Source organism: Nematostella vectensis, chromosome 9 (assembly GCF_932526225.1).
Source record: "Nematostella vectensis chromosome 9, jaNemVect1.1, whole genome shotgun sequence".
Classification (NCBI taxonomy): domain Eukaryota; kingdom Metazoa; phylum Cnidaria; class Anthozoa; order Actiniaria; family Edwardsiidae; genus Nematostella; species Nematostella vectensis.
The window spans coordinates 14,581,285-14,607,682 of NC_064042.1; the positions used below are offsets into that span (position 1 = coordinate 14,581,285).

The following is a 26,398-nucleotide window of genomic DNA, read 5'->3' on the forward strand; positions in this document are numbered from 1 at the left end:
TTGGAGACTTTGGGTAGGGAAGGTCACAAAGCAAATGAAAGCAAACACTATTCTCTGTATCGGATGAAAGTATCTTGTGACCAACACAAATTATTACTGACATTCCGATTTGAACACACCAATAAGTAAAGCGGCTTTAGGGTAATCTGGAAACAGTTACAGTTTTGTTTTTTTTTTATTAGAAACATTATACATCCTTAATTACAAGCGCTAAATATAAAAATGCTCGTGATTTCCGTGCAACGAAAGGGACTAAAAATATATTTGGAAGACAAAAATATCAGAAAATTTTAAGTCATATACGCCTAGAGAATTATTCTGGAATAAGGAAAATGATATAGATAATAATATAGAACACTTGCATGCAAGGGTTAAACTCTCCTAGATTGGATATAAAGTAAAACAATTATACACACCTTCATGTACGTATGATTAGAACATGTTTTGAGCTATTCTCTGGAAAATACCAGCCCTATCTTTGCAGCTTCAACTACAGCACAGTGTACCAGACTGGGAAATAACATGAATCATTTTGAAAGGATTGGAGCGGCACATAAAAAAGGTAATTTGGGCAGGTTTAGGACATACGTGATGATAATATTGGTGTTTAAAACGGCACGATTATGACAATAGGTGAGTACCGGAGAGGATACACTCAGGCGAGTCCGGCGTCCTGTGCCATTCCGTAGAAGATTCCTCTCTGGGCAATCAGGTTTTGTGGGCTGTCGAACTCCATCATGAAGCCCTTATCCAAAACAAGAATCCTACAAGAAGACATGGCGAAAACAACATTATTGTTAAAGTTTGAAAATCCAATTTGGGCGACAATGTTGTTGCTTTTGTTTTGTATATTCAAAACTCTCAACGGGCGTATTTTTTTTAATACAGAATATCCCTGTATTATTGGTAGTTTAAAAACAGAACTGAGCTTTTTAAATACTGGGGTCGATTGCAATTCACCGTAATCCAAACGGATTTAAATTAATACTGAGATGGATATGTAATTTGTGTGGGATTGTATAGCTTTTCTCTTGATGGTTGAAAAAGGTAATGCTGTTGTTGTTACCGGTCTGGCAATTTTTATCATTGACGATTGTGGTGTATGAGATGACGATGATAATGAGATGAATGATTTTTTATCATTTAGATGTTCGGAATTTTGTCCAAAAGTAGCAGCTGTTTCACATCTTGGAAAACTATGTTGCCGTTTATGTCGCTTTCACTTACAGTGTCGTTGCATCACAAAATTTAATATCGTTTACAATTTTATCTCAGCCTAATTATATAATTTTCGAAATCTCGATATTCTTATTTTTTACTGTATATCTTAAAGTAATGTCTAATCAATATTTACAACTCTTTCAAGTAAAATTGTACATGGAGTTTCAATGCATGGTAGCCGGCAGTGCTTCATGGGTATCAAATAAATAGACAGTAAGTATAAATAAGTATAAAGAAAAAAAAAACAAATCCAGGCTTCAAAAGCTGTAATATTCTTGTTCATGTACCTGTCAACACTCGTATGGCTTTACGAGACCAGGCTTTAGCCATATATGCTACCCATAAAGCACTGCTGGTTGCGATGCACTGATTTTCGAGTGTAACCTTATTTGAAATAGGTGTAACAATTTTTCTACAACACTTGCGCGTAATCTCGCTTTCTGATTGGTAGTTAGCTATGGTAAATCACAGGGCAAACCACGGGATTCGTCATCTCCGAAATCCGAAAATTGTTTGTATTGTAAAAAAGTTATCCGTTGTATTTTACTCTTATGCACCACGATATTCGTCATCTTATGGTCAAAATTTACTGCGCGCCTCGTGATTTCACAACATTTGGGAAATTTGTTAAATGTACTATATTCTAGTAATTGTAGCCTACCTTGAATAATCCATGATGGTGTTGAGTCTGTGCGCGATGGTGAACACGGTCCTTTCTGCGAACTCTGTTCTGATGGTGTTTTGAATCAGCTCATCCGTCTCCAAATCCACAGCAGCGGTAGCCTCATCCAACACCAGGACTTTACTTTTCCTGAGCAGAGCGCGAGCCAGGCACACCAGCTGACGCTGTCCAACACTGGCCAGGAAGTAGTATCAAATGAAATTTATAACAGATACCTTCAGTTTTCGTTTTAGCTAGTAAGAAGTCCCGTAATAAAGATTATGCTAAATAAACAAATAACCTGATAATGAACGGCTACCAAACCTTCCACCCATGATAGAAGGATAGCGTTATATAGTTTATCTATTGAATAAAGACAAAAAAAAATGTACCCTAGCCCTACACCTTACCCCAAGCCTTAACCTAGCTCTTAGCCCTACCTGAGGTTTTCTCCTCCCTCTGCGATTGGGTGCAGAAGTCCCTCGGGCAGACCTGACGCAAAAGCCTTGAGATGGCTAACCTCTAGTACCTCCCACAGGTCTTCATCCGAGTACGCATCAAAAGGGTCCAAGTTGAACCGCAGGGTCCCGGAGAACAGGACGGGGTCCTTGGAAAAAGAGGGAGACCATTATAAAAAATAACATGTTTCCTTACGAAAGAGGTGTCATTATAATACGTGCGTCGTTGAGGTTACGGTTCACGTTGGACCTCAAAAAAATCTTTTCGGTAAAAGTCATTTTGTTTAGATCATTATCTAAGATACTAAAAACAAAGTGAATCTGACTGATGCACAAGATGTTGTTAGGTGCGAAAGTGTTGAAATTAGAGAGTTAATATGGGACCTTGTGACTTTTAGAGGCGTAGTACTGAGATACGGCAAACTCAATAAATGATCGAACACAACATTTTGCATAAATTCGGTTCAAAAGAGTATTTCATGTTTTATGTGATCAATCAAATTATTTTTCATTTGTCAAAGCACCGAAGTAGCCAAAATTTGTTCAATGGAACATAATATTGATAAAATGAGATACCCTTTTGAAGTTTGACATGTGCTGATGGAAATAAGACGTATTTGGTGATCGATAATTTTCGATTAAAGCAACTATACGGTTTTGCGTATTTCGGCCCCTTAACTCAACAAATATATTTTGAAATAGGAAAAAAAAATCACGGGAAGATGCTCTGTTATGTTATGAATAAGGGGGTGTAATTTTGTTTGCTATTACCAAAAAAAAAAAAGAACAAAAAGAAAACAGAAAAAAAGAAACGAAAGAAAAAAAAATCTAATAAAAATATCGAATATATATATTCATATTACTTAGGTCTCTCTATCCCCTTTTTTTCCATTCTTTTTTAATTGAATAGGCAGCTCAATAGCTTCCCGCCTCGACAAGCTATGCTTTTTGCGGGAATGCTCGCCCATATATGTAAAACTTTGAACAAAGAAAATAAAAAGTGTTGTTGTTGTTGTTGTATCTAACGCGCGCATCTTTTTTTGCGTTACACGGTGGTGAAGGTAGACCGTAAGCTCAAGAAGAGAGAATGTCCTTATCGTTTGTGTCCGCAAAGCAGGTTTCCATTGGAATTGTATGGTCGCTGTCACCTGTGGGATAATGGTAAGGCTTGAGCGGAGATCCTGCAGACCCATTCTGGAGATGTCCAAATCATCCACAACTATTCTGCCGCCTGCACTCTCCAGAATCCTGAACAGTGCCAAGGTCAAGGTCGACTTGCCCGCCCCGGTTCGGCCCACGATACCAATCTGATGGGAGGAATAATCAATATATTCATTTTACATTTCTACTATTAGAGTCTTTCTCAGCCACAATTTTGTTATTTCCACATCAAAGTGTGAGAAAGCATCCATTTCAATCGGCTGATTTTGGGGAAGCTTTCCAAATATTTTCGATTGAATTTTGTTAATTAAATATACACCTTTGTTTTTAGATGATAACCTCGATTTTTTTAGTGTTTGTACTCAAATATTGAATGCAAAACAATAATAAAGGCGTGTCACGGTGTATAAACGGTGTTATAAAGCGATAACAAGGTCTGTTGGTAGCCTCCTCCGCAGGCATCTCGAATTTATTTGTAATTTTTCAGAATTTTTTATGAATTGGGGGTCCGGCGAGTTAAGCAGGAACCGGAAGCCGGAATAGGGGAGAAAGACAAAACAAATGTCAAAATCTCTCTTTCATAACCCAGGCCCCCGTTTTTTTTTTCTTGAACACACCACAGGAAACCCGAAATAAAAAAGCTTTTTCACAAATCACTCGAGACGCCTGCGGAGAAGTAGGAGTCTGTTAAAAGACAAATTGAGTAGAAATTTGAGGTATGTTCAACTCACATCAAGGGACCATCAGTTTGCAACAGGTACTATAACAACCATACTACCACGATCATATTGATTTGAAATATCACAACTGTTTCACACTAAAATACACCTTCATTCCAATGAAAATGATCAATATCGCGTTTAGTACCTTTTCGCCGGGTTGGATGTCCACGGAGATATTCTTTAGCACAAGTGGGAGATTCGCGCGGTAACGCAGGTCAAAGTCTTCAATCTGTATCCTGCCTTTGTCCGGCCACCCCTTAGGCGGACGGCTATCTTCAACGACCCACTCAGCCTATATATATATATAAAACAGCGAAACATAACCTTCAGCTTTTTTTAGTTCAGGGTGTGGTGCGATCAGTGGGCGGGCCCACACAATACAAATATACAATCATAAGCTTTTATTAGGGCGTGATCGGATCAACCTGGGTTGGAATACATAACACATTGTATGACGAAACATAATCAATAGCTTTTTTTGGGCGTGTAAGCACCGTTTATGAAACATCGGCTTGTAAGCACCGTTTATAAAACATCGGCTTTGTAAGCACCGTTTATAAAACATCGGTTTTGTAAGCACCGTTTATAAAACATCGGTTTTGTAAGCACCGTTTATGAAACATCCGCGTGTAAGCACCGTCTATGAAACATCCGCGTGTAAGCACCGTCTATGAAACATCCGCGTGTAAGCACTGTCTATGAAACATCGGTGTGAAAGCAACGTTTATGAAACGTCGGCGCACTAGAAACTCACGTACCTCGGTTTCCATATCAGCATACTCCTTAGTTCGCTCCACAGACACTATGTTTGTCTCCAGTTCACTTGTTTGGCGAACCATCATATTCAACGTCTGGGTAATCTGTTAGTATGAGATTGCGTGCCAGACAATTAGAAGTAAGGATGGAAACATGGTCGAAATAATGCACTTGACTATCGCACCACCAGTTCAATCCAAGGCGCTCTAATAAAGTTACCTGCAGAGCATATGTGATGGACATGCCGACCAGGGCACTTTCAATGGAGTCGCGACCAACCACCGCAAAAAGCGCGGCAAAAAATATAATGAGATTCCCAACAAACTCCAGCCTCAGCCCAAGCCATCTAAACAAAAAATATAGAAACAAAAAGACGGCGTCATTTTTTCAACCTAAGACAAGTTCTAAAGGATGTACTTCAGTAGGCGCCTCAAAATCACGGCATTAATGGGTGATCTGTTAGAGACGATAACAGGGTAGAAGGCAAACTGGTTTCGTCTACTTTGAAGAAGTTTCCAATCAATATCAGCTTCCCCCCCAAGATACACCTCCCCCCCCCCCCAAGACACATACAAACGCGTCCCCTCACACATACTCTTCAAGGCATATCGCTGCTTGCCCACCTGTTAGAGACCACTAGCGGGTAGTAAGCGAGCTGATTCTCGTCCACTTTGTAGTAGTTCCCGCGGATAAAGCGCTGTTGTTGATGGTACGCGCGAATGGTACTTGTGCCGCTGATCGTCTCGAAGAAGTTGTTATAAATGGGTGACTTACTCACAGATTCGATACGCTTAAGTTGCCGTGACGAGGCCACGTACAGACGCTGTAAAAACAAAGATGATTAGACGGCAATTTAGGTTTACCTGAATCATCTGAAATGGGCTAAAATCTTTCATGACTCAATTTTATCAGGTAAATAAAACGGAGCATTGACTTCCCCATATGAGGCAAGGCAGTTCTACCAGAACTCAAGGCTAACTTCAAGCTGTTGTTCGAGTATAACCGACAACTAGTCGCCCTTAGTAGGCTGAAATTATTACTACATCAAAAGTAGTTTGTAATCACAGAGGTATATACCGACAGGGGGAACGTTAGCGGAACATGGCGAAGAAATATGCTTAGTTTAATTTTCAGATTGGTAAAAGGGTCTTTTTCAGGATATAAAAAATACGTCTACTCACTTGGATTAGTACGTAGACGATCCCCAGGGGGGTGGTGAGGATACTCACCTGGATAAGTACGTAGACGATCCCCAGGGAGGGGGGTGAAGATACTCACCTGGATTAGTACGTAGACGATCCCCAAGGGGGTGGTGAGGGTACTCAACTGGATTAGTACGTAGACGATCCCCAGGGGGGTGGTGAGGATACTCACATGGATTAGTACGTAGACGATCCCCAGAGGGGTGGTGAGGATACTCACCTGGATTAGTACGTAGACGATCCCCAGGGGGATGATGACAGACAGAAAAAGAGGCGTGGCGTAAGTAATGGCGAACAGGGTGCCAATAGCGCTAAGGGCGGTGCGGAGGAAGCCGCTGGTTGAGCGAGGAACTGTATCATCCACCACGTACAGATCCTTCGAAAATCTGTTCACGACACGGCCTGTAATATCAAGAAGAGCCATGTTCAAGAAAACAGTTGAATGTACGACATACGACATTCCTATACGATTTTAGGCATGAGATGCTGGGTGATACTCAAGGCAGGTAAAAATAATCAAAGTCTCACTTAATATGAAGCACTCAATTCATGGTTCTTTTAAACCACTACCAGAATCCTTTGCTTTTTTCTCTATTTATATTAAGTTGCCTTTTCTCCAACGACGCACTCCATATCATTTATTGAAACAGCAATATGCAGGACGAATTTAATTTTGGTAGCAGTGGACATTTTTCTTTGTAGAGAACATGGAAATTGACTATCGTGAATCAATCGGGCGGCCTGGTTGCAAACATTACCTAGCGGCGTGGTCTCGAAGAACGACATGGGTGCGTGAAATATGGCAATCAATAAACTATCGTGAATTGATCGGGACGCTCGGACAGAACCAAATGCGAGGCAGATGGAAGACACTAGCACGAAGAACGCCTGGAAGAAACCGAAGGCTGCGTAGCCTCCAAGGTACATGTCCCGCGTGGCGTCGGACGTGTCGTTATCGGCACTCCAAGCGGCGAGCCAGATCCGAGAGCCGACAAGAGCGCCCTCTGACAAGATCATGAAGAGGATAACAATTGATGCAATGAAAACTCCGATAGACTTGGCATACGTCCAGAATACCACCCATTTCACCTGGAAAGAAATGTAAGGAGACCATGTTATAGAGTCCACTTGCTCCTGACGAAATAAGTGTATTGCCTTCAACTGAGGACCCACTCCGAAGCTAACAAGATACCGTAATGATTCGAATAAGCGCCCTGGGGAGAGAAAAAAAACTTTATTAACTGAAACGTTAGTGAAAAAATGTCGTTAGACTTAATATATTACATTCATGGAGGGGATTTCAATTGTTTATAAATCGATGTCAATATCGAATGTTGTAATGTGAGAAAGGGGTCGAGGTCGTAGGAGTCCCTTATTCGAATCATTGCGGTATCTGATATTGCTAGAAGAATGATGCATAAAAAGGGATGCTATTTGCTGGTAACAACAAGTCCCAGAGACAGGAGAAGATAAAGGTTCTCATATGAAAAAAAACGTTTTTGTTTTGAGGGACTGGTACCGAGGACTCTTAGTTTCGATAGATAGATAGTTTATTATTAAAAGATTGCATGGCAGCTAAAAAACGCTGAATTGCGCAATTTACATCGAGTAAAAAAGAAAAAAAAAGGAATAAAAATATAACTATATATATGTATATTACAGGTAATAAACTAAAACGCGACTATGATAAGAGGAAAGCTATATACTATAAAATGAGCGAATATGATATGTTCAGTTAGGATTATACGTTAAATTTAGTGGTTCAACTGGATGCCATGGCCGGGATGAAAGATCGCCTAAAACGTTCGGTTCGGCAGCGCGGAATTGAGAATGTTCTGGATTGTCTATAAGGTGGAAAGATGTTCGCTAGCTTATGGTTAGCGCAGGTGGAAATAGACGAGAACAGATTAAGACAGAGTTCGCCCCGTCTGTCCTTCAAAGTCTGTAAGCCATAGCTGGCAAGGCAGTCCTGGTAGTTAGCTTGTGGTAGTTAGCTTGTGGTGACACAATGGACATTACCATTTTCTGCACTCTCTCGATCTCGTCACTGAGATATGCCGGGAGGGCATTGTGGAAAACAGGCGCGCAGTATTCTAAAACTGGCCTAATAGTGGAAAGATAAAAGACAATAATGTCCATAATAGGGAGCTGGGCTCTTTTTAACATTACAATGAAGCATAATCGCTTATTGGCCTTTTTAATACATTCGGAGACGTGGGCGTTCCATTTAGGTCGTCTGTTATGGTGACTCCAAGGATCTTCGCGTTCGTGATAACGGGAAGCTCATGATTATCAATCACGAGGGGAGGACCCCACTCCGACAGGCAGTCTGAAGATAATTTTACGCGCTGTTTGCGGTGCGTCAGAAAGTCTGCGACCCAGCACGCCACACCGCGAGGAATGTTGAGACCAAAGATCTTGCGGACCAAAAGATTATGGTCAATCAAGTAAAAGGCCTTTCTGGACGACCCTCACTGCCGATCCTGTGCCGTCGGTCGCCTGTGGCCTTTCTGGAATCAAACAGAACGACCCTCACTGCCGATCCTGTGCCGTCGGTCGCCTGTGACCAGTGGTGGAGCATAGACGTCAGCGCGAAGAGAGTGGATGATTTTGGGATGCCTCCTTACTGGTCGGGGTCCACGACTTTAACACAGCAGGTCCTACGTAGGAGGAAACGACGAACTCCTCAGCAAGCTTTGAAATAGCAGGAGTCAGTGAGATAGGACGTAGGTGTTTGTTGACGTCGACTACCAGCTCCAGCTTGGGAACTGGAACGACATCGGCAAGTTTCCACGATGGGGGGAGTCTTTGTTCTCTGAAACTACAGTTAAGTATCGCGGTGATTGGTTGGACCAGAATTTCAGCGTAATCCCGCAGTATCCAGTTGGGTATACTGTCTGGGCCAGCAGCCAGCAGGGTTCAGTTTGGCCAGAGCGGACAGGACAGTGAATTCAGACACAGTGAGCACGGTGGAGTCTTCAGCGTAGGCGGGGGGCGCTTGCAGTGGCAGGAACTGTTCCATAGGCTCAAGAAAGGCAGAGTTAATTGCGTTGGCAAGCTCCTGCTCATTCGACTTCTCGTTATACCGCGTTTGACAGCACTCCAGCACTGACTGGGTTTCGCGTGTCTCAGCTGCGCGACCTTGGATGTGAAGTATCTGCTGCGGAGGGTTTTTCGCTGTCTTTTGACTGTGTTCCTGTAGTGTAGGAAGCGCTCTGTGTCACCCGCGAGAAATGCTTTTTGGCGGAGCTTGATGAGATTTTTTAAGTCTGCAGTGACCCAAGGGGCATCATCAGCATGGATCTTGGTTTGCTTGACAGAAATGATGAGGTTAAACCCAATATTGATGGAATCCACTAAAAACTTATTTATCCTCACCGGAGGCGCCGAAGTCAATTAGTGACCAGTCTACAGAGGAGAGGTAGCGGCCGAGCTCAGATTTCCTGCTCGCACGGGTGTCACGCCTCGTAATGACTTTCCTGCTGCACTTGGGCCCTGGTACACGGGCTTTAGCATGGATGACTACTACATTATGGTCCGAGAGACCAAACAGCGCCATGATCCTCACTGCGTTTTTCTCGTATAGGTGAGCTAGGTTGGTAATAGCCAGATCTAGGATCCGGTTCCCACGAGTCGGTTTGTCCACAAGCTGCTTCAGTTTAAATTGGGAGGTAAGGCGGGAGATGTCAAGGCGGTTGAAGTCGCCACACAGCATCAGACCGCAGCCAGGATAGAGACCTTCAATTGCGGTGAGAGACAAATACTCTAGCATGAATTTGTCGTCCAGGAACTGTGGGTGGTACATTGAGCCTGCGACAACACAGGGTACGCCGCGAGGTAGTCTAGGAGGGCGCAGCCAGACCCAAAGAGCGTCCATTTCGTCGTTGGAGAATGCGCTCAGAGTTTTAAAGCGGATGTTTTGCTTAACGTAGCGGCTGACACCACTGTGAAGCATGCCATTATGTCGGTTGCGGGCAAGGAATTGGTAGCCAGGGATTTGAAGGTCGTTCTCGCAAGAATTCTCGCCCAGCCAGGTTTCGGTAAAGAAACCTTAGTCGGGATTTACGTCCAAGATGACGTTTCGTACTTCGTCGATCATCGGGGCGAGATACATGGTGTTAGCAAGGAGAATACTAGGACCGAACACGTTCTTTCCTTTTTCGGGGACTCTACTGATTATGGTGAGGTTCGCTCGATTGCGGTGACTTATTTGAGCTTGTTTTGGTTTTGTGCGGTAATTGTGGTGGGCCACTGAGCCGATCCCAGATCTTTGTAAATCGAAGGTGTCACTATGAATATTTAATCTCTCTTGGTTGGCCGCATGGAAATTTGAACCTCCATCTTTCCGGGGTTTAGGTAATTCTTCATAATCAAAAGAGGGGATGGGATCAGGAGGCAAGACATCTGTCGTGGTTGGAGCTAGGAAACAAAGTCGTGGGTCGTGGGCAGCCTCGACAGGTAGGTTTTCTTTGAGTGATTCCAAGACCAGTCAACTGACGCCATAGGTTTGTAGGTAAGTTTTGGATGCTCGCAGAGCGAAATCCTCTCAGCACGGCACTTGGATAGCACAGGGCCATCACGAGGTATTTAGGGAATGGACTACCGCTGAGTTGAGGGTGAGGATGGAGGAAACTTCGATAATTTTGCGATTTCTTGTCACAGTTGGAAAGTGCTGCCTAGTGGCGCTCAACCACATATCGATCTTTTCAGATACTTTCTCCATTTAACAAAGATGGTCAGAGTCACTGTTTTGTTCTTCTGATTACAAGTCATAATGTTTACGAAGCACCTGCGGTACGGCAACCTTAAAAATGACAAGAATCATGCAGTTTTTCCAAATAAGGAATATATTAGTTTCCTTATATGGAATTGACTGCGTTTGGCAAAAACGACAATTTTTGGCTAAATGTTCTTGATATGTGGCCACTTTAAGTGGTAATTTAACGCCACGATCACTTTCTCGGCTTTTTCGTGCCCGTGCTCAAAGACACTAACACAATTCCATCATCGGGTTCTTTAAAGGATTCTGAGATGGTGTTACAGCAAATCACTTACGCTTCCGGTGGCCGCTTTCTCCTCTCCGATCATGTGATCAACTTCGCGGTCCTCCTCCATTATGGTCATGCAGTCCGTGTCAGCGGTATCACTCGTTATAGTGGTCCCTATGGTTACCACACTGTTAGCGCGGCCTCGCCTCCTGATTGGCTGCGGTTCCGGTTCCATGAACATCTCATCCTCGTCACCAATCGCTTGAAGTCTTACCAAGATGTCTTCCTCGTCCTCTGGGACCTCGCGTAACACCTTTAGTGCTGCGAGTCGACATAGAAATAGACTTATATATATTAAAGGCGTAAAACAACCAAGATTCGTCTTTTTTATAGGCCGGAAAATGGGATTTGGGAATAAGGGGGTAAACAGCGTGCAGGAAGACAGGATTGGGAAACAAACGCGGTCAATATATAGGGATTTAGGCTAGAAGAGACTTTCTATGTTAGAGTAAGCCAAACACAATTATATTAAACCAAACACGATTTGAATTCTTAATTTAGTTTGCTTCATATCAGGGTTGCGCGGACTGAATTCGTCATACGGTAATTTTATTATCAGGGTTGCACGATCTCAATTCTTAATGTAATATCCTTAAAATCAGGGCTGCGCGGTCTGAATTCTTAACGCAGTGCCCTTATCACGATTGCACGGTCTGAATTCTTAATTCAGTGTCCGTATTATTAGGGTCTGAGCTGTTCATGTGTATCGTCTCTTACCTGCATCGCCGCTCTTTTCCTCGGGGGCGAAGGTCTTGAGGAATTCAGCAAAAGCTCCTCTGTTAGCAAGCAGCTCCTTGTAGGTTCCAACCTACAATCATGACATTTTCAATACAATATAATTAATAAAACAAAATCAGTTTATATTTCACTCAAAATAAAATATAAAAATTGTCCACTTATTCACAGGTATTTATATCGATATAGACATGTGACCGTCCATGGGAATCTTTTTCCGTGTCAACGGAATTTTTTTCCGTGTCAACGTTATGTATATTATGGGAGTGACAATGTTGAAGCATATATGCTAACGATTATTACAAATAAAACTTTAGAACCACCTACATACAAAATAATTAAAATACTTTCAAGTCTGACGCTAAATTGAGATGGGGGGTTATTTAAGTAGATACCATACCCAAATTATACATATGCAATAATGTATGCGCATGTCAGCCAGGATACACGGGGAAAATTGCGAGATTTACAATTACAATTACAATTGTCCCTTTTTTCTTTTTACTTTTCCTGGACAAAGATCCTAAAAAAAGCGCCTGTTAACATATCCATCGATTTCAGATAATAACAGTAAATGTACGTGACAATGTATATTAAAAAGTTAGAAAAACATTAATTCATTAAAGTGCAAAACTGCTTGCGTAAGCATTGCGTAGAACCACAATATTTAAAAACTATCACGATGATTACAGCAAGTTTGGCCCATTTAACCATTAAAAAAACTTAACCATTATTTTATTCGTTGTCTATTTGTATAAGAGCGATCGGATGGCATTCTAGGACAGCGTGTTCGAAAAGAAGAACATGGAAGCAAGCGGAGACCCAAAATGCTTAGATCAGTTAATCGAGAGAAACGCAAAAGGAGAAGAAAAATAATTATCCCGATTGTTTCCTCTCCTTTGCCTTCTCTGTTCGCATCTCCTTCACACAGCATTACATGCACGCTGTAGGCATCTCATTCGCCTCCCTCAACGCTTCCTTCTCCGTTTTCCTTTGCAAGTGAAAATGGCCCGTCTCTTGAGAAACGCCGCCTTATTATCATACCTCGGACACCCTGCCATCTTGTAGTACCACTATCTGGTCCACTTGTGGCAGAAAGCTGATTCCATGAGTCACAAGAACACGAGTCTGTCAAAACAAAGATGTCTATGAGAAAGAGTAACAACCTCAAAGGAAAGAGCACCATGACTATCACAGATTCAACAAAGAGAAAATGAATGGTGTGACAATTTTTGGTTATTACAATTGTCGATAACGGCAAGACACACACTAGCATGATATACAATTGTCCTTGTTTTTCTTTTTTTCACGGTGTCCCCGGCCGTAAGTCCGAAAACAATCTTTACCTTCTTGTATTGCTTTGGGTTTTCCTCTGTCCTTATCAAAGATGTGTTCAGGTTATTATAAAACATACCTAACATTTACGCTTTCCAGTTTTCTTGTTTACCTTCTTCTGAGTTTCCCCCTTGGTCCTTGACCTTGTCAAACACGCGTCAAATTACTTGTAATGCATATCGATCTTTCCGGTTGTGTTTAGTTTCCTACTGTATTTACCTTCTTTCTGAGCTTCCCCCTCGGTCCTATGACCTTGTCGAAGATGTGCTTGCCGACATGTGAGTCGACAGCGCTGAGTGGGTCATCTAGCAGGTACACGTCAGCATTGAAATAGACAGCACGGGCCAGATTCACACGCTGCTTCTGACCACCACTAAGATTGATGCCCTAGAATCACAGCGGCCCGAGTTAACAAAAAAGAATAATTCATTATCCAACTGTATATGGCTAAACTAAGGTCTCAAAGGTGAAATGCACTGATCTCTCACGAGTCAAACATTACTTGTCATTGCGATAAGAAACTTTAGAGTATTGTGTAAGTGTTGTTATTACGCTGAAGTGTTTTTTAACTTGTGGGTACTCAAAACTTAGATAAGAGTTTCTGCTAGCAGACATCCAATATGTATGCTACGCTCAATAAAAGAAAAAAAAATGGGACTGCAAGAACAATGACAAGAGGTTGTGTCTTTACTTTTCGTAATGTACTGAAGTACATATTCTACTAATCTTGTTTCTTGTTTCTTGACTCACCCTTTCTCCAATTTCTGTCATGTCGCCAGCCGGCAGGATGTCAAAATCCGTCTCCAGCGCGCACACCTTAATCGTCTTATGGTAGCGGCGGGAGTCAAAATTCCTCCCAAATATCACATTATCCCGGAGGGTGGCATTCTGGATCCAAGCCTGCTGGGGGACATATGCGACTGAGCCCTTGACATAAACTTCCCCAGTGACCTTCTCTGTCTCACCGAGGAGCGCGGAGAGCAGGGTGGACTTGCCACACCCGACCTGTCCCACCACCGCCACCAGGGAACCATCGGGGATATTCAGGTTGATGCTGTAAACATTAAAAATAGCTGACTGAGGTCCCAACAGCATTTATTTAGAGCGAGATTAGAGGCCTAGAGGACCAATCAACATTAACAGAAATAGTGAATTGAAGGTCCAAACATCGTAAATCATAACAGCGGACTTGAAATCGATAAGAATAAGCGGCCCGAAGGTCCCAACAACATAAACAGGGATAGCGACCCGGATGTCAACAACACAAACAAAGAAAAGATTACGTACTCAAACACTGACATTCTGTCCCTAGAACAAATTGAGTACAAGGGCTGTATTTGTTTATCTTGACATCGAATCAACCTTAAAGGTTCTAGTTATGTTATCTAAAAACAAGAGACCATGATATAAGAAAACGGACCCCCGTGGCCCATGATGTCGTCCATGAAAGCTATTTTTAGATTGCGCGAGCTTGTCAATCATAGCATCCATATATGGTTCATCGCGCCATATTTGGTTATGGGCACCTCGCGAGCTAGTACATTTTTACAATTTTTCCCTCTCTGCACTTTTTAAGTACTTCGTTCGCTACCTGTTTTTATTCTTTTAGCTACTCCTCGTAGCTCATGATCACAATGCTAATCGTAGGGTGGTGTCCTGGTATCTGTTAAGTTATCTAATGTTAAGTTATCTAAATATTATATAAATAATTGAACGGGAAGACGTCGGGGAGACGGCGAATTTGGAATTCATTCAAGATGCATCAGGCTGACTCCTAAAAGTTCTTTTTCTCTTCAATTCGGTAAGATAGAATACCTAGGCATTCTCAGAATATACAAGAAGGCCTCTATTTTGCTTTGATTTACAATATTTTTTGATGAATGAACTTCAATTTTTCACGCAAATGTTCAGATATCATGTCACTCAAGAAACCCTTGTCACTGGAATAAGATTTACTTCATTATAAAGACTTGAAATTTTTTATTTGTGAAATACCTGTCTTAATAACCACAATATCAGTGTGAATATAATGGTATTAAGTTCTTGATGTATCTTTTTCATTAAAAGGGAATTGAAAGAGAATTGTGTGCTGTAAACACAGATTTATGATTGATTGTTGTTTTATAATTTGCGAATCAGCTGTGAAAACTTTTACTGGGGAAGTTGATCCCCGAGTCTAAAATCACGCACTCTATGCATTTCAATGTTCCAGAAACGGTTGATTGGACCCAGCGTTCTCTATGGAAGAGTTTGTAAAAAAGGAATGTATTTTCGGTCAAAAAGATTTCCATAACAGCTTCTGCCGGTCCACATCGCTCAACTGCTCAAGATGTGATCGCGCGTAAGACTCGTGTTGCTAGGATACGTGAGCGCTAGCCAATCAGAGGCGTATCTAAAAATAACTGCTTGTTTTAAAAATAGCTTTCACGGACGACATCACTGGAACATACCCTAATACGGGGGATTCGTTCTCTTACATTGTGGTCTCTTGCTAAACCTTATAAGCAGAAGCATACTTGTGCAACGTTGGCTGCCCAGTGACATCCCACGAGAAGCTTCCATCGTCCACATGAATCGCTTGGTTAGAAACTAAAACCAAGTAACAGCAGAGCACATTGGCACACGTCTCTAATACACTAAGCCTCGCAGGGGTAGCTCAAGAGAGAGAGAAAAAACAACTGAAGTATGCCCGGCTGTCAACTTACTATGTGACGGCATCTTCTTATGAACGTTTGTTTCATCGAGTTCGTCCAGAGTTAGGAACTTCGTTAAACGCTTCAGTGAAACTTGCGCCTTAAAGGATACAGAGAGCTTTATTGTATAATTTTAATGGGTAGGATTCTGGGAAGGGGGATTTGGTGCTGACTCCAACAAAAACGAAAACGTAATAAACCAACACAACAGGATGTACTTGCGCATAGCTAATGATGATAGTAATAAGAAGAGTTAGTACTTGTAAAAAAATGCAACGAGGTGCTGTTAGTGGCTGGTAGTGATTGTTATCAAACGAAGATGTATAATTACAGATTTGAATGAAGCTTAAAAAGATAGATATTAACATTAATAACACTTAACACTGATGAGGCAGTAGCCTCGAAACGTCTGTTAACACATTGACCCCTCAACCGGCCTGTACCGGCTTTGGGAAGTACCCACAACCCAAAAAATTCATAAATTCAAAATAAACACAACAAGATGAAGATACTCAGGCATCAGTCTAAGGGATAAATGGTCTTGCAGATATGCATCCAACCAAGGTGTTGGCATCTACTCTTAAGCCAAATAATAGCACAGGTTTTTTGACAAATCTCAAATCGAACAAGGAGAGAAAAGCAGAATCACCCCTCTCAATAAAACGCTCAAAATACCACACAAGGGAGAGAGATCAGCAAACACAGCTCAAGACACAAATAGATACGTACCTTTATTCTGATCCTCCAGGTACATTTCCTTGGCCTCAAAACACAATGTTCATTCCTTGAAGGATTGTACAACCCCGAAAATATCTTTACGTATTGCAAAGCATTCTGGGAGATCCAGGGGAAAATTCACGAGGGGAGGGCCAGTCAACACTCCTCTCCCCAAAGTCAGATGGTTTTTTATAAGTCTTTTCACCCCGAAGCCAAACAAATCAATTCCAGGTCATACAGACCCAGAATAGCAGTGTAAACAATTTTGGAATCAATTTGGTTTCAGAAAAGACAGCATTTAGGAGAGCTGTGGTGATTCATTAGAAAATTGTTTTCTCATCCGGGCAAAGCCAAACAAGAAAAAATCATCATGAATCCACCTTTGCTTGCAAATATCCATAAGCAAAGCACTCAATTATGCCCCAAAAGACTTCATGATGTCCTGAGACACTCTCCTAATATGCTCATAGCTGTATTTTTAATGAAAAATACAAGCAACCATCAACTTGTGCTGGCTTAAGCACAACGACGAGGGATTAAAAGTGGGGACCGCAACGCACTGTTGGAAAGCTTGGATACCGCTGACTAGGTGCAGCTGTGTTTGACTTTGACGGACTGTATAAAACTCAGAATAGGGGGGGAGGTATCTGTTTTCAGTCTTTTTTTTGTAAATTCAGCTCAAAAAAAGCCAGGAGTCAATGGGTTAATATCAAACTTTTTAGCGCTATTCAAATCATACTTCTTGGAAGAGTTAGTAAACGATCATATGGAAGCCTGGCTTATACGATCATATAGAAGCCTAGCTTATACGATCATATGGAAGCCTAGCTTATACGATCATATGGAAGCCTAGCTTATACGATCATATGGAAGCCTGGCTTATACGATCATATGGAAGCCTAGCTTATACGATCATATGGAAGCCTAGCTTATACGATCATATAGAAGCCTAGCTTATACGATCATATGGAAGCCTAGCTTATACGATCATATGGAAGCCTGGCTTATACGATCATATGGAAGCCTGACTTATACGATCATATGGAAGCCTAGCTTATACGATCATATGGAAGCCTGGCTTATACGATCATATGGAAGCCTGGCTTATACGATCATATGGAAGCCTGGCTTATACGATCATATGGAAGCCTGGCTTTCACGATCATATGGAAGCCTGGCTAATACGATCATATGGAAGCCTAGCTTATACGATCATATGGAATCCTAGCTTATACGATCAAATGGAAGCCTAGCTTATACGATCATATGGAAGCCTGGCTTATACGATCATATGGAAGCCTAGCTTATACGATCATATGGAAGCCTAGCTTATACGATCATATGGAAGCCTAGCTTATACGATCATATGGAAGCCTGGCTTGTACGATCATATGGAAGCCTAGCTTATACGATCATATGGAAGCCTAGCTTATACGATCATATGGAAGCCTAGCTTATACGATCATATAGAAGCCTAGCTTATACGATCATATAGAAGCCTAGCTTATACGATCATATGGAAGCCTAGCTTATACGATCATATGGAAGCCTAGCTTATACGATCATATGGAAGCCTAGCTTATACGATCATATGGAAGCCTGGCTTATACGATCATATGGAAGCCTGGCTTATACGATCATATGGAAGCCTGGCTTATACGATCATATGGAAGCCTGGCTTATACGATCATATGGAAGCCTGGCTAATACGATCATATGGAAGCCTAGCTTATACGATCATATGGAATCCTAGCTTATACGATCATATGGAATCCTAGCTTATACGATCATATGGAAGCCTGGCTTATACGATCATATGGAAGCCTAGCTTATACGATCATATGGAAGCCTAGCTTATACGATCATATGGAAGCCTAGCTTATACGATCATATGGAAGCCTAGCTTATACGATCATATGGAAGCCTGGCTTATACGATAATATGGAAGCCTGGCTTATACGATCATATGGAAGCCTAGCTTATACGATCAAATGGAAGCCTAGCTTATACGATCATATGGAAGCCTGGCTTATACGATCATATGGAAGCCTAGCTTATACGATCATATGGAAGCCTAGCTTATACGATCATATGGAAGCCTAGCTTATACGATCATATGGAAGCCTGGCTTGTACGATCATATGGAAGCCTAGCTTATACGATCATATGGAAGCCTAGCTTATACGATCATATGGAAGCCTAGCTTATACGATCATATGGAAGCCTGGCTTATACGATCATATGGAAGCCTAGCTTATACGATCATATGGAAGCCTAGCTTATACGATCATATGGAAGCCTAGCTTATACGATCATATGGAAGCCTAGCTTATACGATCATATGGAAGCCTGGCTTATACGATAATATGGAAGCCTGGCTTATACGATCATATGGAAGCCTGGCTTATACGATCATATGGAAGCCTAGCTTATACGATCATATGGAAGCCTGGCTTATACGATCATATGGAAACAAAGCTTATACGATCATATGGAAGCCTGGCTTATACGATCATATGGAAGCCTAGCTTATACGATCATATGGAAGCCTAGCTTATACGATCATATGGAAGCCTAGCTTATACGATCATATGGAAGCCTAGCTTATACGATCATATGGAAGCCTGGCTTATACGATAATATGGAAGCCTGGCTTATACGATCATATGGAAGCCTGGCTTATACGATCATATGGAAGCCTAGCTTATACGATCATATGGAAGCCTGGCTTATACGATCATATGGAAACAAAGCTTATACGATCATATGGAAGCCTGGCTTATACGATCATATAGAAGCCTAGCTTATACGATCATATGAAAGCCTGGCTTATACGATCATATAGAAGCCTAGCTTATACGATCATATGGAAGCCTAGCTTATACGATCATATGGAAGCCTAGCTTATACGATCATATGGAAGCCTGGCTTATACGATAATATGGAAGCCTGGCTTATACGATCATATGGAAGCCTGGCTTATACGATCATATGGAAGCCTAGCTTATACGATCATATGAAAGCCTGGCTTATACGATCATATAGAAGCCTAGCTTATACGATCATATGGAAGCCTAGCTTATACGATCATATGGAAGCCTAGCTTATACGATCATATGGAAACAAAGCTTATCATCATCCTGCTCATAGGCAATGTGGTCAATGCCCAATGCCCATAGCTAGTGATGACAATGGTTAATACGGTCAGTATGAAATCACATGGGAACCAACATTAATCTGCGCGTAGCTAAAGATAATAGTGGGTAGTATGGTAAGTGGGAGATCACATGGGAACCAAGCCATACCTGAACGTAGCTGATGATGACGTTAGGTAGTACGGTGAGCGGAAAGCGTAGGATGTTGAACAAGGAGATCGCCACGAACGCATTATTGGCGGTCAGAATGTTCCCGGTGAGGACGTAGATGGCAAACGTAGCCAGAGACACCTGTGGTCAGAGTTGGCATAGAGTATTGATTGCTAACAAGGGTGAAAGATTCCAAAAATAGATTTGAATTCTAGTGATACACTGTATATGATTCTTCTGATAGAGATTTGAAGACTAACATTTACTCAAGCGCTCTTAAGCTTATTTTAGAACTATTCTAGTTCATAGTAATATTGCATGTCAATAATTTTTAATGTCCTTGTGATTAATTACAATTCATTTTTTAAGGGAATTCAAATTATAATAGTATTGCTATAGAGCTTAGTTACAAAGAGGGCGTAGAAACATTTGTATGAAAATGGACACAACACAGCAGATACACTCTACACCTCTCGCATAGCTGTTCCATTCAAAATGTAGTCACTTACCAGGAATGGTGCACATGTGAAAGTGAACCCAAAGAAGGCGTTCAGATACATGGCATTCTTGAGATGGTGTAGTTCTTGATTCCTTATTCCCGTCACTTTGGCCATAAACGACTCCTCCCAAGCATACAACTTGAGCACCTGATATACATAGTATAGTATATACAGTATGTATATAGCACAATTCACAATTAACATTATATCACATATGGCGCTGAGGAACATGGGCTTATGGAAAACTCAATCATTCAATAACTCAAAATTTAGGGCCGAGAAACAGGAAGATACTTACCCATGTCTCTACCAGGAATTGAACCTTAGGTGAGAGGCCCCATATGCTTATGCCGTAACAACTAGGACATCTGTGACCCCTTAGGGTTAGGGATAGCGATAGGAATAAAGCATGTAAATAGAATGCTGAATGATGTAGAAAACCTGTATCGTTAACAGGTTTTCGTGGACTTCTTACCACTAACGAAGAGCACACGGAAAGTCTTAAGCTTACCTTCATTCCATTTAAGATCTCATTCATTATTCTAATTCTGGAATCCTTGTTCGCCATTTGTTTTAACTGAAAGAGATCAACACAACACTGTTGTCTAAAAACACATAACATTCCGTTATTATATACTGTTTTGGGCTTTAATAGTCAGCAAAACAACAAACACAACTTTCAGTGTTCCGCTTTATGAGTACAGTTTTGCGCTCGTGCACGCTAATGAATGAGTTTTCCGTAGGTTACTGTTTACTCAACAGTAGGGAACCTAGCGTGAAGAAACCACATTGATCTGTGTGTTTGTTTTGGTCATCAGTTAGCTTATATTGACCGAATATATGGAATGTCCCACTGTATATGTAAACCTCCATGGACAAATACAGTTACAGTACAGTAAAAGATATGGATTTAAGGTGCAGCGTCCAATGGTAAGGCAAACCTTAGATATTGTTTTCATCCAATATTTGGATACAAATAACACAAATATAGTCGAAAATAGGTTATAGTCTACATTAACCACTGTGTTGCGCTAAATAAAAGATTCGCGCGTCAGATTTTTGGAAATGAAAAAAAAATTAAATCCTCAGATTCATAACATACTGTAACTGACACCTACTCATTATTTGTTTTCTGTTGCAAATTATTTTTGCTGACTTAGAGGCCGAAATATGAAAAACCATACTGTTGTCTTTAGCCTTGCCAAAATTAAAAATACTTCTTATTCCACCACCACAGGTTAGTCTTCAAAACGGTGTCGCATTTTCTTTATATCATTAATCTGCATTGAACAGCTATCTTATTTCAAGGTTGCCATTTTTGGCTACTTCAATGCTTTAATGGCAATAGAATTTGATCAAAAAACAATTTGCATATAATAAAAAACGCTTTTAAAGCAAGTTTATAGTTCTACATGTGAGAAGAAAATCGGGAATATGCTTTTGCTTATTTATTAAACATTTTTAGTTTTTCTGTACTGCGCCTCTAAAGGTCATAAGGAACTATATTACAGTAACTCTCTAATTTTCGAAACTTTCATTCCTTACAAAATCTTGCGTGTCAGTTAAATTCATCACTTTATCTTACTATCTCAGATAATGACCTAAACAAATGAAAACTTTTTTGACATTTCTAAAGGTTCAATGTACAGTAGACCGTAACCTTACACCTTACAGCTTCCCCATAAGCAACAACGACAAAGAGGAGGCTGGCAAAGAGAAACTCCAATAAGAATAAATTGGCAAACCTGTAATTTCCTGGAAAATCTGGTCACAACCAGATTAAAGGGGATCAGAAGAACCATGACCACGACGCCAGCCACAATAGACCACCCCATGGTGTCATACAGGAAGTATAAAGCTACAACAATCTGCAGGGGCCCACTCCACAAAAGGTTGATGTAGGTGCACATGTCAAGAACACGTTGGGCATCAACCGACATAAGATTTACCATGTCTCCAGCAGTGGATTTGTTGCGAGAGACACTATTCAGACGTAAGGCCTGACAACAGAGAAGCACCACAATTATTATACACATACAGTAGAACACAACAATATTATATGTATGTTCTATGACAGAATACGTAAGTCAGACAGCCTTTTTTAATATTTGAAGACACATTATGAGAAATAAATTTCTAAAAGAAAGGCTATATAATAATATCTCATTTTAAGGTCAGTTTGACCAAATTCAATCCAAAGTATCAGAAAAACTTCCCAAATCTTCAGAGTGACATTAATGCTTTCTTACTCTTGAGTTTTTGCTACTACATAATGGAAGCTGTCAGAAACTGTTAAATATTTTTTGGGCATTGACTTTCTTAAAGAGGTGTTTATCATACTGTATCATGGAGTTATATATAAGTCACCTTATATATACAGTATATCATTATACTTTATATACTGTATTTATTATTCTACCTTGGAGTATATCAGTCCCGTCAGTGCTGTCTTGATCTTAATACCAGCGGAGATCACAATGTGAAAGTAAGCATGCAAAAGTATGGACTGGAATGCTGCAGCGGCAAACATGATGAGGGCGTACATGTACCCTTCCCACGAAGGACTGTTCCCCTCAACAAATGAGATCATGAGTCTGATGAGAGGGCAAAATATCCTCGTTAGTGATATGGTACTCAACTCTAAATTTTTGTCTTCAAAGGGCAGACTCTGACTCTGACCTAAAGGATTCTTATTAAAGGTAAAAATTTGGTCAAGTCAGGTAGAGTACCAGTTTTTGGTGAACCATTTGTATTTATACTCAGGTTAAAAAACATGAGTATCCAGGTATTTAGATTGACTTGTTAGTAATATGAAAACCCCAGTTGAGTACTGAAGAGAATGAATATAATTCATTACTTTCCCAAATAGTTTACCAAAAACTGATACTCGACTCTATTTAACCAAACATTCTATCACTACTTTATACTTATCACCACATCCCACTACATGTTTTATATCAAGAAGACAGTCACTAATAGAAGTTGAATGTTAAAAAAGCGAGATTGCTTAGCTAATTTTTTTATCTTGAATGGCCTGCTAATGTACAGTATGTGCTTGTTTTGTTCCAGGACACAGTTATTAGCATAAGCTGGTTGTGGTTTCCTCCATATGGATGTTTGCCTGACCATCTCAAACATATCTCAGAATTATGTTTCTTGGTACAGTAATGTTGTAATGTCCTCCATATTGTATGCATGTTTATCTGATCATCAGTATGTCATTATTATGTGTTTCTTGTTATTAGAGAAAAACTTGATAAAAAGTTACATCTTAACTGATAATAAGGCATTATATAACATGGTATCTCTCAGAGTATTTGTTGCGCATCTGTTTAAAAGTGCATTTTGGAAAAATGTGTGGTAAGATTATGCATAACACAGTAAGAAGTTTTACCTTAGAATAGTGGGTTGAACAAATGACATTGAATCTTGAATAAGCTTGAAGAAAGCAGCAAGAAGAAACTGTGGCCAGAAAATAAGAAAAAGGACCTTCATCAATGATGGCATGTTTACGGCTGGCTCGTCTTCTTCCTTCTTCTTCCCCTTCTCCTCTTCTTTCTTTTCTTTTGGCACGAATTCTACTTTTTCTTCGTCCTTCTTCTCTTCATCTTGCTTCCCTTCATTTTCATTTAGTTCTTCTTTGGTTGGTTCAGTTTCTTTCTGCTCACATTCAATTCTGTTGTAATGAATGTGTATTGATTCAGGAGTGTTATAAACAATTGTGAATAATATATAAAATATCTCAATGCACCTGGTACATGACAGATGGAGGCTCTAGTAATAAAAAAAAGCCAGGTTAACTGCAAAAACAGCTTGCTTAAGTTTGTCTGTTTGTTTAAACAAGCCCAGGTGTTGTGTGAGAAAAAATGCCTAAATTTGGCAAAAAAAAAAAGAAATGCCATATATGAATCAAATTTCAATGCAACTTGCCATTCAAAGCAAATTTCAACACTTCTTGCCAAAATAATGCATAAAATCAATAAAGAGTGCCTCGTCTTGTTGCAGGTTTGTGAATTATGTCCAACAAAGTACAGTATCTTCTCCATTTGCTGTTTCAGCTTTACAGTCCCATGGCTAAGCTACAGTGAGCAATTTTGGTTTTGCTGAAAAGGGGCAAGCAAAGTGTCCCTAAATCGTTAAGTTAGGATAGTGACTTTCAATTGTTCTACAAATTGAAACAGAGTGAGATCAATCATCTTCAACCAAATTTAAGCTTATCTCCTGCTTACTTGTGGCATTTCTTGCATGTACAATCAACACGACCACAGCATTTGCATTCAAACTTTTTCTTCTCCTTTTCCCACTTTTCCTCAAGAATAGGTACAACATGTGTTGACTTCATGTTCTTACGGAGAGCCCAAAGGTCTTCATCTACCAATGGCCTTTTGTATCCAGTCCATATAAGCCTAAAATTAAGAGCAAGAATTTAAACCCTTGGATTAATTATCAAGCCATTTTTTAATCAAAATACAAAAATATACAATAACAAAAATAGTCAGTCTGTTTGGTCGTCTGACTGTCTAAACTAAGTAACAAGTAACAGCTGCTAAAGTAAGCTAATGAAGGGATCGGGCTATGCATAAACATCAGGTTTGTATTTTTCTACTACAATAATGGTTATTTATCCATCATATCTTACTGTACAAACTTGCATACACTCATTTCTATCCCTACCAGTTAATCCACCAGAAAGTCATCCTCGAGAAAAAGTTGGCTGTATCCTCTGGACAGGGTTTCTGTTAAAAAATGGTGTTTGGATACAGTCAAACCATTATACAAAGTAGTTTCCACAAACAGACATAAAAAATAGTTAATTGTACACAACATTCATTTGATACATAAATAGTATGTAGTAAAAGCTAAGAGTTTATGAACATATCCCTGCTCTTAGGCTTAATAAGGATTTCTCATTATTAAGGGTAGTTTCCTAGAAAAATTAAGATTTGAAAAACTTTTATATGTATTAATCTTCACCCAAGCCTCAAACTGTACAGTAGGGCAGCTAGTTCATATAATCAGGGCATAGGGGACATTGGGGTGGAAAAGATATCCTTATTTCAACAGAATTAATACAAAAAGCCCAACTAGATGTGTTCGTTAAACAAGAACAATGACTACAATGCAACAAAAACTGGAATTCGACTCTTCTGCCCTGAAGAAGTCTTCTTAAAGACAATAATTTGGCAGTGTCGAATTCCTGTTTTTGGTGTATTTCTTATTTCAAAAGATTTATACTGTTGAACAAAATACAGTACAAGTAAATAATTTGCACTTACTCTGTTCAGGATATCCTTTTCTTGTGGAGCCAAGGGGAAGAACTTTAGATCCACATTGCGGTTCACCATGGCAGGTGACAATTCCCCTCCACGGTTTAGTTCTTGCTCACTGAACAGGAACAGGCATATTAAAAGATAGAACTTATACAGAATACTGTAAATTCGTGGCTCTTAAGTACTTATATTTTTAAAAAGCTTTTTAGTTACGAAAAATAAATAAGTGCATACTTATAACCTTGTGTAGCCTACCTGTAGGCTTTGATAGTTTTTCCAGCACGAAAACCTCACGGCCGCCATCTTGGATAACGCGCTCTGCAGGGGAAGGGGGGAAAAAATGGACAGGAAGGGGGAGGGATCGCGTTATCCAAGATGGCGGCCATGGTATGCGAACTTCGTGTTTTCAGAGTTTTCGTGCGGGAAAAAACTATCAAAGCCAAGTAGGCCAAACCTTGTGTAACCACACACACTACACAGTTTATAGAGAACAAGATCTTTCATCTTCCTGCCCCCCCCCCCCCTGTACCTCCCAACCCATGACCACAGGCGTTTCATTAGGTACCGGCAGCAAGCGGAGCGCCAGCTATTTTCCACCATGCACCGGCTACTTT

At 40.5% G+C, this 26,398-nt stretch overlaps 1 protein-coding gene across 1 annotated transcript in view; it reads right to left on the minus strand.

The window, feature by feature from the left end:
* Positions 1 to 156: 156 nt before the first annotated feature.
* Positions 157 to 26,398, minus strand: part of LOC5507916 (multidrug resistance-associated protein 1) — a 29,290-nt gene continuing 3,048 nt past the window's right edge. The window contains exons 3-28 of the mRNA XM_048732175.1: positions 25,791 to 25,899; positions 25,189 to 25,250; positions 24,744 to 24,920; positions 23,909 to 24,190; positions 22,934 to 23,108; positions 22,260 to 22,514; positions 21,026 to 21,091; positions 20,524 to 20,661; positions 20,015 to 20,155; positions 16,005 to 16,092; positions 15,816 to 15,888; positions 14,050 to 14,353; positions 13,519 to 13,686; positions 13,009 to 13,092; positions 11,947 to 12,037; positions 11,237 to 11,490; positions 6,940 to 7,270; positions 6,402 to 6,583; positions 5,603 to 5,802; positions 5,199 to 5,325; positions 4,982 to 5,083; positions 4,369 to 4,515; positions 3,489 to 3,647; positions 2,323 to 2,489; positions 1,883 to 2,077; positions 157 to 764 (exon numbers count right to left, since the gene is read on the minus strand). Of these exons, the coding sequence (XP_048588132.1) occupies positions 656 to 764; positions 1,883 to 2,077; positions 2,323 to 2,489; positions 3,489 to 3,647; positions 4,369 to 4,515; positions 4,982 to 5,083; positions 5,199 to 5,325; positions 5,603 to 5,802; positions 6,402 to 6,583; positions 6,940 to 7,270; positions 11,237 to 11,490; positions 11,947 to 12,037; positions 13,009 to 13,092; positions 13,519 to 13,686; positions 14,050 to 14,353; positions 15,816 to 15,888; positions 16,005 to 16,092; positions 20,015 to 20,155; positions 20,524 to 20,661; positions 21,026 to 21,091; positions 22,260 to 22,514; positions 22,934 to 23,108; positions 23,909 to 24,190; positions 24,744 to 24,920; positions 25,189 to 25,250; positions 25,791 to 25,899 (4,186 nt within the window). The 3' untranslated portion in view covers positions 157 to 655. The remainder of the gene's footprint in view (positions 765 to 1,882; positions 2,078 to 2,322; positions 2,490 to 3,488; positions 3,648 to 4,368; positions 4,516 to 4,981; positions 5,084 to 5,198; positions 5,326 to 5,602; positions 5,803 to 6,401; positions 6,584 to 6,939; positions 7,271 to 11,236; positions 11,491 to 11,946; positions 12,038 to 13,008; positions 13,093 to 13,518; positions 13,687 to 14,049; positions 14,354 to 15,815; positions 15,889 to 16,004; positions 16,093 to 20,014; positions 20,156 to 20,523; positions 20,662 to 21,025; positions 21,092 to 22,259; positions 22,515 to 22,933; positions 23,109 to 23,908; positions 24,191 to 24,743; positions 24,921 to 25,188; positions 25,251 to 25,790; positions 25,900 to 26,398) is intronic.